Source organism: Corvus hawaiiensis, chromosome 2, assembly GCF_020740725.1.
Source record: "Corvus hawaiiensis isolate bCorHaw1 chromosome 2, bCorHaw1.pri.cur, whole genome shotgun sequence".
NCBI classification, from domain to species: Eukaryota; Metazoa; Chordata; class Aves; order Passeriformes; family Corvidae; genus Corvus; species Corvus hawaiiensis.
This window is the reverse complement of record NC_063214.1, coordinates 1,449,697-1,463,672: the sequence shown is the minus strand read 5'-3', so window position 1 is coordinate 1,463,672 and position 13,976 is coordinate 1,449,697. Positions and strand designations below refer to the sequence as shown.

The window sequence follows — 13,976 nt, the reverse complement described above, 5'->3', positions numbered from 1 at the left end:
TCCACTGATTTTATGACAACTGAGAGACTGAAAACTTGGCAATTAAAGGGAGAGAGGGTTTAGCAAGACTGGCACGAAGTCCAGCTTTGTGTTCCTTATGCAAGCAGCTCTTCCTGCTGCATGCTCAAAGACGGCTTCATTAGCAAGTTTTAAAATCCTGTGGCTCCTCTGAGGCAAAACCATTCAGAATAAACATCCCAAGCAACCAAAAGTCGAATGGGAGGGTGAGATACTATTTTTCATCTCCAGCATGTGCTTGGAAATGAATGAGCAAGGAACGTTTTCAGGCCCTTTTACGGATTTTTACCTGGGGCGTAGCCAGGGCTGCTGGTTGGATACATGTTGGGATTGTAGGCTGGGGCAGCGGTGGGATAGCCTGTTGGATAACCTGAAATGAGAGAAAAACAGGAATTAGGATTTTATCAACCAAATGGCACCCCTGGAAAGAAATAAACAACCTGTGTGAGCACAGAAGCCACCGAGGGAAAATACAGGTGGATTCTCCAGGAGTAGGAAGGACCATGAAGGTGCTCCACAGACTTACATGTGACATCATCAGTATTTCCCCTTTATTCCTGTAGGAAACAAGGATCAGAATGCAGAATGCATGAATTCTCCTGTGCTTTGGAGAGAGCTGCTGGGAAAATCCATACTCTGACCATGGAATTCAGGTACAAAACCCCACCAGTACAGCGATATCGGAAAGGTTTTCCCAGGCTGCATGGCAGCACTTTGGAGAGCTCAGCACTTCCATTAAGCAGAGTTTCGTGCTGAAGGGAAGGCAGGGATCCTGCAGGAAAACATGCCAGCCCTGTATTCACCCATGACTGCACAAGTGCCATTCCCAGGAGGCACCCGATTACCTGCCAGGCCACCTGGAAGGAACGCGCTCGGACCCTTTGGAGCCACGCAGGGTTTAATGGGCACTTCGGGGAAGGTTGCAGAGCATCTTCAGTTTCCACCAGCCTCACTTGGAGCGGTCAGAGGGAGTTCAGGGGAATCGTGTGATGGAAGTGGGGGGCTGGAAATCGTGGCACACCCCAGAGCCTGTGTGCACCCACACAGTGCAGGTGTCCAGCATCCAACTCCTACTTCATTGGAAATCTCTCTCCTCCATGGAGAGCACAGACACAACCTCTGCACCTCGGTCTGCTCCTTTTCCACAGAATCACACAATCTCCTGAGCAGGAAGGGCCCCACAGGGATCATCCAGTCCAGCCCCTGGCCCTGCACAGACACCCCAACAATCCCACCCTGGGCAGCCCTGGCAGCGCTGTCCAAACGCTCCTGGAGCTCCGGCAGCCTCGGGGCCGTGCCCATTCCCTGGGGAGCCTGGGCAGTGCCCAGCACCCTCTGGGGGAAGAACCTTTCCCTGATATCCAACCTAAACCTGTCCTGCCACAGCTCCAGATGTTCCCTCGGGTCCTATCACTGGTCACCACTTTGCTTTTTGTTTCCTTCAATTTCTTGGAAGTTTTCCCTCCTGAAAAGAGTAACACCCGAGTAACTCCATCCTCCTCAGGTGCTGCTGAGTAAATCGCCCCGGCAGAGTGAACGGAACACGTTAATCCTGCTTTGCTGGTGGAGAATTTGGCTTTGCTGTGCGTCACTGCCCGGTTTATCTGTGCGTCCCCTTGGCCCTCATCCCAGAGCAGAGCCAATGGAATGACCCTTGGAGAGTGTTTACATGCCAAGCCCCACTGATACTGGCTGCTGGCTGCCAGCAAAGGCTGGAAGGAGGTAATCAGCAGTGGATTTACACCCACCTTTTAAAGTAGTTTATTTCATTAAATAAAAGCGAGCGTGGGTCGGTACTCCCCCCGCTGAGCACCCAAAGAGCCACAGCACAGTCCCCCCTCCCATGCCCCAAATCCCACTGCTCTCAAACCCTGGCACCACTGACTTCTGTGGCAAAATGTTGAGGTTCATTTGAATAAATCTAATTCAACAATCATGACCACTGTACTGGAATAAATGACTGGATGTTCTACCCTCTCATTTTCATCAGTGATATATTTGGCTTCTAAATCAGGTTAATTAAAAATTGCTGTAGTTAATGTTGGATAAGCAGCAGTTTAACAGATTTTTTTTTTTTTCCAGGCTACATGGAACTCTGTTGTCATCATACCCAGGAATATCTAAAGCCTTTCAGCAATCAAGAAGCTCCTCAGGAAGTTATTTGCAGATCCAGTGATTGCAAGCAGAGCATTAATGATGAGGATCTTAAATCAGAAATATCCCTTCTCTCCACTTCATTAGAAGATAACCATGTCTTTTCCGGGACATTCACTGCTCCACACTCTTCCCATTTCCTCCTGACAATCTGGCCAGGGCTGTTAAACCAACTCCAGCTCACTTCTTGAAGCATATTTTCCCTAAAATTCTCCCACCTGTGTTTCTCCATGGGGTTTTACCGTCTTGGCACCTGGTTTGGTAGAATCCCAGACGGGTCGGGATAGGAATGGACCTCAAAGATCATCCTAATTCCACCCCCTGCCACGAGCACAGATGATGTTGGCTCTGTGTGTGCCATGGTGTTGGGAAGTCCCTTGCTCATTCCCGAAGGATTAGGATCTAGATGACAGTCTCTCAAGTTCTTCTCATCTCTGCTGCTGGAAAATCCCCCCAGATAAGCCCTGAGTCCCACAAACTGCTGCAGTCTTTAGTAATAATCCTTAATTAACAGTCCTTAGTCACCGGCCGCGACAAACACAGTCCTGTGTGGTCACAAATGTTTCACCTGTGCCCTCTGAGGTGCCACCAGCACTCACCCACTGTCAAATTCAGGAAAAAAGCCCTCCTTTACTCGGACTGAACTTTGCACCATTGGAGTTATACGTTAAAAAGGGCCTGAAATAAATCAAACCACAGGAAAAGTGTGGCTTTGGGTAAGATTTTCCATCCAGACGGATATTGAAGGGTTTATTTCAGGCAGATGGAGGCAACTGTGTATTTATAGAATCACAGAGTTGTTTCACTTGGAAAAGACCTTTAGGACCATCAGGTCCAACCGCTCCCCAGCACTGCCAAGGCCACCACTAACCCATGCCCCAAGTGCCACATCCACACCTATTTTAAAACCCTCCAGGGTTGGGGACTCAATCAGTCTTTCTCCTTTTTTGGGGGTTTAGTTTCTGCTTGGCAGGACTCTTCCTTACCGTGGTATCTTTTGTTGTCCTGAAGGTAAGTTAGGGCTGGTTATGGAATCATTTCGGCTCGAATAAATACGATTTCTATCAAGGAAGCTTTAATAGCTTTGGATGCAAAAAGAAGCCCTGCTCTGCACTATCTTCCACTCTGATCTCATAAACTTTGATAAGTGCTGACCTCCAGCAAGAAAACTTGTCCTTTCTATTTTAAGGGGAAGCAGAGATGGGAAAGGTACAGGAAAATTCATGTGGTTTGCTCCTTTTTTTGGACATAGTGAAAAATAAGAAAGTAGCAGAATCTGGGGCAATTTGTGCCAGGAGAAACATGCCTGGAAATTCCCAGCATTCAAAATCAGCAGGTTAAAAAATACATGAGACATTTTTTATTTAGCGGGGCCTGTTGTGATTGGACAAAGGGAAAGGTTTCAAACTGAAGGAGGCTTGATTTAGATTAGATGTGAGGAAGACATTTTGTACAATGAGGGTGACAAAACACTGGCACAGGGTGCCCAGAGAAGCTGTGGCTGCCCCTGGATCCCTGGAAGTGTCCAAGGCCAGGTTGGACTCCGGGGCTTGGAGCAGGCTGGGATAGTGGAAGGTGTCCCTGCATGTGGCAGGGGATGGCACTGGATGGGCTTTTAAAGGTCTCTTCTGACTCAAACTACTCCAAAATCCTATAATTTTTATATTCTACTGGTTTTGAGCCTCTAGGATATTTTTGTTGGCTCTTCTTCATCCCCAAATAATCCCAAATCAGCTCCCGCATGGAAGCAAAAGCTGTGGTCGCCCATGACGGTCCCCATGTCTTACATTCCCTTGGGTACAAGGCAAAGTCTGGATCCAACAACCAGGAATGAGCTCAGCAAAGGTGGCAACACCAAAGCATCTGGCATCCTGCTCTGATTTTCCCCCTGGAAAACCTAAGAGAGCTCCTGTAAATCGCTGTTCCTCCTGCTGACACTGCTCCCCTCCTGCCACGTCTGTCCTGCCTCGTCACCTTGAATGAAAAATAACAGCAAGAGGCTCAAACCCACTTGACATGAAAATGTCAGGAGCAGAAAGAAAATATCCTTTACTTTCTATGGATCTGCACATGACAGGACTCTGTCTCTGCTGGGGCTTGGGGCTTTGCTGTGGTGCAGAAGGAAAGAAAATGAGATGAAAAATATTGAACAAAATTTATTCGATTCCTCAGAATATCCAAAGATATTTTGTGGCTTATTTTAATTTAATATCATCTCCACAATCAATAGGAGTAAGAAAGGCAGTGTTCATTTAATCTCCTCCCCAAGGAAAACACGCAGCACTCCAGCTCTGGGAAGCACTGACTGAGCTGCTTTAAAAGTCACCACACAATAACCGTGCAAAGGGAAAAGCACATGGGGCTGCATAAGTAGGTATTTTAAAGCCACCTTTAATTTTACATGCATTTTAAATGTTTCTGCATCAAAATCATCTAATAACACCCAGCCAATGACAATCCACAAGTGCTCAGGCTCTGAAGCACTTGGTTCTCTCGAAATCCTTGAAAGAGAGTTTGCTTCTCCTTGGCTACAGGGCCCATGCTTTGGTCCATGTCTCAGCCTCCCACCCACTGGGAATTGTCACTTACAATACTCAATTCCAGCATGTGCCATTTCACTTTTTCAAGAGTAGTTTCATTGACCATTATCTGATCAAGGCCTTAATTGCTACAAGCAGCCGACATTAATTTGCAAGACAAAATATTCTCCTTCATTCTTTTTCTTAACGAGTCTCAAGCAGTGCAGACTCCTGAAAGTGGCCATGTCACAAGGATTTTTACAGGGACAGATGATAAAGTCCCTTATCTAAGGGCAGGACAAAGCACTATAAAACCACACTTCAACTCCTTGAACCGCCAAGGACTCCAGCGCCACACTTGCTGCAATTGAGAGCTCATTAACCACCAACACACCCTGGAAGGAAAAGCCAGGCAGCCACACAAAACTGTCCCTCTTGTGGCATTCATCGCTCCAAGGTGGATAAATACAAGAGATTATTTGGGCCCCTCCCAAAAAGAAGGACCTTGAAGGGCTGGAGCGTGTCCAGGGAAGGGAACAGAGCTGGGAAGGGGCTGGAGCCCCAGGAGCAGCTGAGGGAGCTGGGAAAGGGGCTCAGCCTGGAGCAAAGGAGGCTCAGAGGGGACCTTGTGGCTCTGCACAACTCCCTGACAGGAGGGGGCAGCCGGGGGGGGGTCAAGCTCTGCTTCCAGGGAACAGGAGGAGAGGGAACAGCCTCAGGCTGGGCCAGGGGAGGTTTAGATTGGATTTTGTGAAAATTCCTCCACTGAAAGGGTTGTCCAGCCCTGGCACAGCTGCCCAGGGCAGAGGTGAGTCCCCATGCCTGAAGCCATGCTGATGTGGTGCTCGGGGGCATGGGTCAGTGGTGGCTTTGGCAGTTCTGGGGGAATGGTTGGACTCGATGGTCTTGGAGGGCTTTTCCAACCTGATTCTGTGATTCTATTTTACCAATTCTCCCTCTAAACCCTGTTAACCACTGTCCAGCCCTCTGTTTCTGCTGAGTGACAGACAGCTTTGGAGCTGCAGCAGCCCCAGGAACATTTCTGCTTTACAATCACCTCCTCGGGTCAGCCAGATGGAGCCAAAGCATTTTCCCCTGCAAAACACTTTCATGTTCTATTTTAAGCCCATCCAGCATTTCTCATTCTTTATGGCCCAGCCCTCAGAAACTCTTCAAAAATAGGATTTACAAGCACCTTCTCAGGACAAAAACGTGAGAAACTTCATGCCTTCAAACTACACGCCGCAGTAAATCCATTCCCTTTAGACCGATTGGGAATTTATTCCTGCAGAAAATCACATGTTGGGAAATGAATGTGCAGATTTAGTACTTGAGGAATTACCCCAGAAGTGAGAAATGAGAGAGCAGACACCACGTAGGCTCCCTGGCACAGCTCCACCAAAGCCTCCACCAGCCAGACTCGCAGCAAAGGCTCTTGAACGTTGATTGCTGGGAGCAGTGACACCGGAAAGAATGTGCCTGGCTATGTGATGGAGAGGGGACACAGGGAAAAGAGCTGAGAAGGACATCTGGGAACTAATTCTGCATCGGAAACCAGCCTCCAGAGATGAAGAGCTCCAGCATTTCCGAAAGGACTCACAGCAGGGGTGCTGTCAAAGCTTGCTCTCCCATGGCATGAGCCAATCTCATTCCAGAAGGATCTTCCCAGCCTGCTTGGCTCCTCACACAGCTGCAGAACTCCAGGCTTAGGCCATGCATCTCCTCCTGCCTTTTGGGGAGCTGTCCCCAGGGAATATCCCTTGGCACATGGGAGTTAGGCAGGTGACCTCTGAGCAGCTTCTTACATCTCTGAGTGAACCCTGCTCTGCCAGCTCAGGGCAGGAAAGTCAGGACAACCTTTCCCTTCTTCCCTCATCACACAGATCCATTTGTGTGATGGACACATTTCCATGGCAAGTTCTATCCAAACATCTCCTGAGTCCTCTCCTTGGACAAGCAGCCAGGTAAATGCACCTGGATGCTGCAGGAGCCCAGGAGCTGGAACAGGTTTCATTTCACACTGATCATCCCACATAACCACAGCTACCCCATCACTCACTCACTGCCTTGCCATGAAACTATTCCAGCCCACTCATGCTAAATGGATATAAAAATAGAGGAAAAGCTGAAAGCAAGGGTGGGACTGTTCTGAAGAGCAAGTTAATGGATGGTTGAGAATCCAGCATTTCTGAAGGCTCTGAGGGTAATAAATACATTTGTTCCCATGAAAAAATGCCACCCCCTTATTACTGTTTCAAGCCTCATCAGCCCAAGAGTGGAGCAGTCAAATGAATGTGGAATCACCAGACACAGCAACGGCTTTAATAAAAGATCTGCTCTCACATTGGACAACCTCACTCCTGAAGACCTTTTACAGGTGATTCTTTTTTCACCTGAAGGGTCCTTCCCTTTACATAAACAGCAACCACATCCTGCTCATTACCCAGGGCCATGCAACACCAACCTTCCCAGGCTGCTCCAGGCCCCGGCCAACGCGGCCTTGGACACTTCCAGGGATCCAGGGGCAGCCACAGCTTCTCTGGGCACCCTGTGCCAGGCTCTCAGCACCTTCACAGGGAATGATTTCTTCCCAATATCCCATCACTCCAGCTCCACATTCCCAGGATTGTGAAGACATTACACAGGGGGAGGCAGGCTCCCCAGGAGGGGAGGCAGCTCTGGACTTGCAGAGCAGAGGATGAGGTCGAGTGCAGGTCCTCTCTGCTGAGAAGACGTCTGTACCTCTTTCTGTCTCCTTCCTCTCCCTCCCCAGGATCACAGCTTGATCCAGAGCGTGGTGAATTCCAGTTGTGTGAAAGCACACACTCCTTAAGGAATTCTCCTTGTGGGTTATCCACATTTTACATGGTAAGCACAACGCTTGGATCCCAAGGACAGGAGCTCCACAGGCATCATGGATAACACAACCGTGCTGCTGCAGCCTCACGGACAAACCCAACCACCCCAAAATCCCGACAAAACCCACAGGAATCTGGCGGGAAATATTTTCTTTTGATGACCATTTCCTTTATACTGCACAGACTCCTGAGAAAGCACGGCTGAGAGTGCTGGGAGTGGCAGAGGTGCCTCTGGCATGGGGTGATGGAGAGAAAACCTCCAGTGTCTGGCAGGACGGCTTGGACACGTGGCACTGCCTGTTTGTCTCCATTCCACAGGGTCACAGCGTTGACACAATGGGGTCCTGCCTGCCTGGAGGAGCTTTTCCCAGCTGGAGGTCAAAGACAAGGGGATGGATGGTGGGGCCTCCCTGCCCTGAGGAGCTGCAGAGTCCTGGTTGCTTGGGAATTCAGCTGCAAAAGCAAAGATTTTGCACAGAATTCTGAGCTCTTCCATGCAACGACTTTGTGGTTGCATGACGCCATACGTCAGCTGGAAGCTCTCTCCTTCATCATGCCAGGAATTAGGAGAATTTACGAGCCCAAAAAGATATTAAGAAAATGACAGAAGCACTGTTTTGGACTCACATTGCCCTGATTTTCTCTTGCTCAGACAAAACTGGCTTTCAGACTGGTTTCTAAGGTTCAATACAGTTGCAAGCTATTGGACAAAAGAGATCATTCCCATTTCCATTCTTATTTCAATTCCACCTCAGTTTTGCTTCCCACCTACGTCCAAAACAAACCTCCCAGGCCTTACTGCAGCTGTCTGCATACGGGATGCATTTGGATGAGCAAAACTCATCCTGAAAACTAGGAGCAACTGTCCAAAAATATTAGAGAGATTGTTGATTGCTTAGTGCACACACTATAAATAAACCAGAGTGACAGAACTTGTCAGACTGTCAATCAATATCACTTCTGGGCCAGAGACATGTGTCGCATCCTCTCCTGTGTTCAGACAAGGCTCTGTGGGAAAGAAGTTCTGGAAAAGGTTTAATGTGTGCAATATTGATTCTCCTTGCAATGATTTACTTCCTTCTGTATTTGAAGAATCCAAAGTAGGATATGAACAGCCCCTACTGATAAAATAGAAGGGTTTGTTGCTCCACAGAAAGGGGAAGCCTGAGATAAAGAAGCTCTTTCACAGTTTTTCTTAAATACTCAACTGCGGCTCAACCTTATCCAACAATGATCCCCAGGGAAATATTTAGCTGGAAAGTCTTAAAATAAATTAAGATGGCAGAAGAGTGCTCAGCTTGAAACAGACCATGTAGTATTAGAATCCCAGGATGGTTTGGGTTGGGAGGGACCTTAAAGCCCATCCAGTTCCACCCCCACCAAGGGCAGGGACGCCTTCCACTATCCCAGCTTGCTCCAAGCCCCATCCAGCCTGGCCTTGGACACTCCCAGGAATGCATTATTTTGCTTTTCAATCATGAATTTGCCATTTCCCTGGATTTGTGGAGGGCGAGGAGAGCCTCACCTGGACGCTCCCGATCTGCTCTGACAGAGTTTTTATGGCAGCTCTAGAGGGGTGTGAAGGCCCTTCCTGGAGCAGCTGGGAACGTAAATGCAGGCAGGACTCCACGCTCTCCATGCCCTCAGGTTATAGGTTACAGCAGGGTATTTACAATAACTGCCCAGAAAACAGCCCTTTGTGATGTCCAAAATGCACTTGTTCATCTGGCTAATTTTCAATCCATCCTTTTCAGCTCTGCTCCCAAGCCAGGAGCTAAAAAGAGAATCAGCTCAAGCCCCAGGTTTTTGCTCCAGCTGTAATTCCTGCTCTGTCACAGACAGTGTGGTCCATGCAAAACCTCTGTGCTTCCAGCTAAGGAAAGGCAACTGCTCCAGTCTGCATTCCTGATGCCCTCCTAGATCCTGGAACTGGGAATTTGCCCCTGTTTTCTATCTATCATAATTCCTTTTTTCTGGGGCAAGTTGGTGTTTGCAACAGCTGGTACAAAATAAATCCTGGAATGGTTTGGGATGGAAGAAGCGATGGCAGAAAGCTCCTTGCTTTTAGTTTTTCTTATTCAAGACGCTTGAATTGAATTTGCCAGTGTTGGAACCAACTTTAAAATGGTATTCCAGGTGTGCTGCCAAAGCCAAGGTGCCCAGCAGTGCCCTGAGCATGACCAATTAACACAACAGGAACTCCCCAGTAATCAATCAATTAATTGACTAATTAAGTCTCTCTATAGCACAAGCGTTGTCCCGGCTCCCATCTCTGCTTTTTACACTCCACATTCTCCTCTGGCACTGGCAGCATCCTCCTGACTTCATCCTTGATTCACACCCTTACACAACATCTCCTGGGGACACCAAATTTCCTATTTCAGCTCATTTTAGTAATAAGCAACTCCAGAACAGTCAAAACAATGTTACAAATCAAATTACTGCCCCAAAGGGCCAGTTTGAAAGCATGAATGCAGTGATTTTCGTTTGCAAAGATAAAAATTCAAAATGATAAAACATTTAGGGTTACCAGAAGAAGCCAAACTCAGGAAGACTCAGGTTTAGGGATCACAAGAGCCTTAGATATTGAAAATTTTAAATGCTCATTAACTTTCAAATGTCCATATGGTATTTTGGACATTTTGGCCTCAGACCGGAGAAGTGAACTGCTCTCAAATCCATTGGCTGTGGACAAACACAGCAGCAGATGGAGCACACAGAGAATATTAACAAAAGCAGGGTTTGGGTGTTAAAAGGCTTAATGGGTCTCTCACATGCATTTGGGCCAGGAGATTGGATTCAAATTGTGCTTGGGGGAAGCTGAGAATCCCTAATATTTGAACTGGCAAAACTCCACCGTGCTGTTTAAAAAACGGCTCCGGTGGAAATAAAATCTGATTTCAGCAGGAAGTGCAAAGGTTCTGTCAGAAAGGCAGCAGGGATACAGTGATCCCACAAAGATCCCTTATCCCAAGGTTTTTGTTATTGATTTTCCAGCCAAGAGCTGGTATGAGATTCCCTGACTGTTACACCTGGCCCTTGAGAATCCCACCAGCTCCTGCCCAACTCACCGAAACCCAGGGAGGAAGAACAGCACTGGAATCACAGGGCTGTGCAGAATTTACTACTTCTGGTTCATAAACTGAATTTTTCAACTCCTAAAGAAGTGTTATAAACCATGTTCGTGCCCTATAATCCCTCTCCTAAAAAAAACCCCAAGCCCAACCAATTTCTGGGAATACTTGAATTGGAGTTATGTTTTTGCACCAGCTGTTCTGGTAGAGCATTGCTTCAGAAAGCTTGGGAAGAAAAAAATAAATCCAAAAAAGCAAATAGAAATCCCTTCCCTCCATCCTGTAAATATTTTATTCCTTACAAAAAGCCTGCAAGAAACTCCAAATGTAATAAACCCCACACAGCTGAGGGGTGACAGCCTGGGATGTGTTAGCAGAGTTTTTATTTGCTTGCTATAAAGCAAGGATTTCTACGCTGGTCCAACTCAGCAAAGCAATTGCTTAATTAAATAAATTGCATTTTATGGTTGAGGTGCATCTTCCTGGTTGCTCACACAACTAAAAAGTGATAGATTTGTGGTAGGTCCTCTTTCGCTTATTTTTGACACAGGGAAGCAGCCAGGCTTGTTTAAAAAAAAATTCCAAGATTAGTGTGGGGCAATTATTTCACATGGATAACTGGGAGACCCCTGTGACTCTCAGGATGGGTGGCAGATGGAGAGCGAGGGAGGAGGATGGAAAATTTCTTCATGGAAAGGATTTTCTGGGCTGCCCAAGGAAGTGGTGGAGTCCCCATCCCTGGAGGGATTTAAAAAAACAGGTTGCTCAAAGCTTCATCCAACCTGGCATTGGAGATTTCCAGGGATGGGGTGAATTAAAGGCCCTTGGGGCACTCTCTGCCCCCTCATTTTAGAAGGGCAGTGTTGGGTTGTGTTTAGGGAATAGTTGTGACTTTAACATCCTCCAAGGATCTGGGGATTCCATGCTGTGCTCCCAACAATCCTCTCAGGAATTCAGTCCAGGAGCCGACTTCTCGGCAGAAACGTGGGGATTTGGCAAATCCAAACTGAGTCATCGTGCTGCAGGTAGTGAGGCTGCCTTAAAAATAACACATCCAGCGTGGCTGGGAAACAGCAAAAAGGATCAGCAGCTCCCTCCAGGAGCAGCGAATTAGAGTAATGGACTGGGATGGAAAAGGGAGAGGAAAAAAGAGAAAAGCTCAGAAGTTGAAGGAGCCAAAGGCACGATGTCGAGCAAAACAAAATCAGAGGGTTCACATCACCCCCTCCTGTACTGGGGGCTGCTGGCTTGAAAAATCAGCCTACAAAAGGGAAGATGACTAATTATGGTTTGGGACTCAGCAGATCAGCAGGCTCGGTTTGACCAGCAGAACCTGAGGGATGATTTAAGCAAGGAGCGCAGCGAAGGAGAGGGAAGGGGCATCCAGGGGAATCTCACAGATGGACTTTAAAATTGCAACCAAAAAAGCCAACACTATAAAACTGCCATTGACTCGTGGCATCAGATGTACTTCATAAAATATCATTTGAGGCACCTGAAACTGAAAATAGCAATATATCCACATAATTATGGATTATGGACAGAATCATGGAATGGTTGGTGGAAGGGGGCTTTAAAGCTCATTCAGTTCCAACCCCCTGCCACGGGCAGGGACCCCTTCCACTGTCCCAGGCTGCTTCAAGCCCTGTCCAGCCTGGCCTTGGACACTGCCAGGGATCCAGGGGCAGCCACAGCTTCTCTGGACACCCTGTTTTCTCTACAGAGCCAAAACTCCTGGCAGGTTTTTTCTTCTGCCTAAAAATGTTAACGGGAACAGTTGAGAAATAAAGGATCGGCCGAGGTTGTGTCTACATTTAAAAATAACTAAAATAGCTAAAATAAACCAAGTTTGTATTTACCCTGGCACAACATGACTGGCAGCACACAGTCCCTCACCAGCGCTTCCGTAGGCAGCGGTGCTGCTTTCCCTTTAGAGCCCCTGAAATCCTCCTCTGCCTCCCACTCCATCTCAGCACATGGGAGACCTCCCATCATCCACAAAGTCCTGGTCTACTTCCAAGCAGGGCAAGCATAAACTACATTTATTTTATTGGAGAGGGTTATTTTAAAAGCTCTGTGTGAAGACTGCTTTTAAATTATTCTAAAGCCTTAGCACTATAAAACATGGAGACAATTCCTCATCTCTCTAAGCTCTTTATGGATTCACACATTACACTGCCTGGAGAAGCTCTGGCTGCCCATCCCTGGCAGTGTCCAAGGCCAGGCTGGACAGGGCTTGGAGCAAGCTGGGATAGTGGAAGCTCTCCCTGCCTGTGATGGCAAAGGAGGCTCTGAGGAAGCCTAAAGAATGGCCTAAAGAAATCAGCAATTTCCTATAGGAATGTGGTTTTCACAGACTGATGGGAAATGGAGCAGCCTTAGGAAACACTTCTAAAGATTTTGCTCCTTCTTTTAAACACAGGCAAGTGCCAGGTCCAGGTCACCTGGCAAACATCAAACGCAGTCCTCGGTGCACGGTGACATCTCGGGTGTCCTTGCTGGCACAAAGTGACTCATTTTGGTCAAATAACCACCAGGCAGCTGGTCAGGCAGTGCTCCTGCTCAATGCTAATGAACTTCTGCAGATCTCCAGGACAAAATCAATGCATTACAATTAATTTATCCCAGTCACTGTCCTCACTGCAATAAATTGAGGGAAGCCATGATTGAACATCAGCTTCAGTTCCTAGGTGGAATTCTAACGGGTAGCGCCCACCCCCTGCTTCCCCAGGTCAACCACAGCTCAAATCTAAGCTGCTGTCCTTGAAAAAAATAAAATGAGATCTTAGATCCAAAATCCAGCTGAAGTCAAGCAGTGCCCCAGCACTGCCATCAAGAACTGGGCTTTCTGCCCCAATCCTTTTCAAAAATGACAGGACCAACAGCAAAGAAATTGAGAAATATAACAGCAATTGAAAGACTCACTTTTAGCATTTAATTTCCAGTAAAACAAATTAATGAGAACTCTATTAGGAGTCTAGAATTTTCTAAATTTATGCTGGAAGCATTTCAGGAAATGTATTTGAGTTCAAAGCATCACAGAATCACAGATGGTTTGGGCTGGAAGGGACCTTAAAGCTCATCCAATTCCACCTCCCTGGAGTGGGCAGGGATGCCTTCCACTATCCCAGGTTGCTCCAAGCCCCGTCCAACCTGGCCCTGGACACTTCCAGGGATCCAGGGGCAGCCACAGCTTGGAAAATGTGTCTGACTTGCAAATGTCAAGGAGAAGAAATGACCTGAGGCCAGTTTGTCACCGTCACAACTCTGGTTGAGTAAGTTTAAAAATGCATGAAGACAATCATCTCTTTTTGCAGCAGGTTTTTCTCCCTATCAAAAATAAACCAACACAG

At 47.3% G+C, this 13,976-nt stretch overlaps 1 protein-coding gene across 5 annotated transcripts in view; it reads right to left on the bottom strand.

The window, feature by feature from the left end:
- The window catches only part of FAM168A (family with sequence similarity 168 member A), a 131,610-nt gene that overhangs the window by 16,008 nt on the left and 101,626 nt on the right, over positions 1 to 13,976 (bottom strand). For all 5 annotated transcript variants that reach the window (XM_048294055.1, XM_048294052.1, XM_048294054.1 and 2 more), the window contains one exon: positions 308 to 388. In XM_048294055.1, the coding sequence (XP_048150012.1) occupies positions 308 to 388 (81 nt within the window). The remainder of the gene's footprint in view (positions 1 to 307; positions 389 to 13,976) is intronic.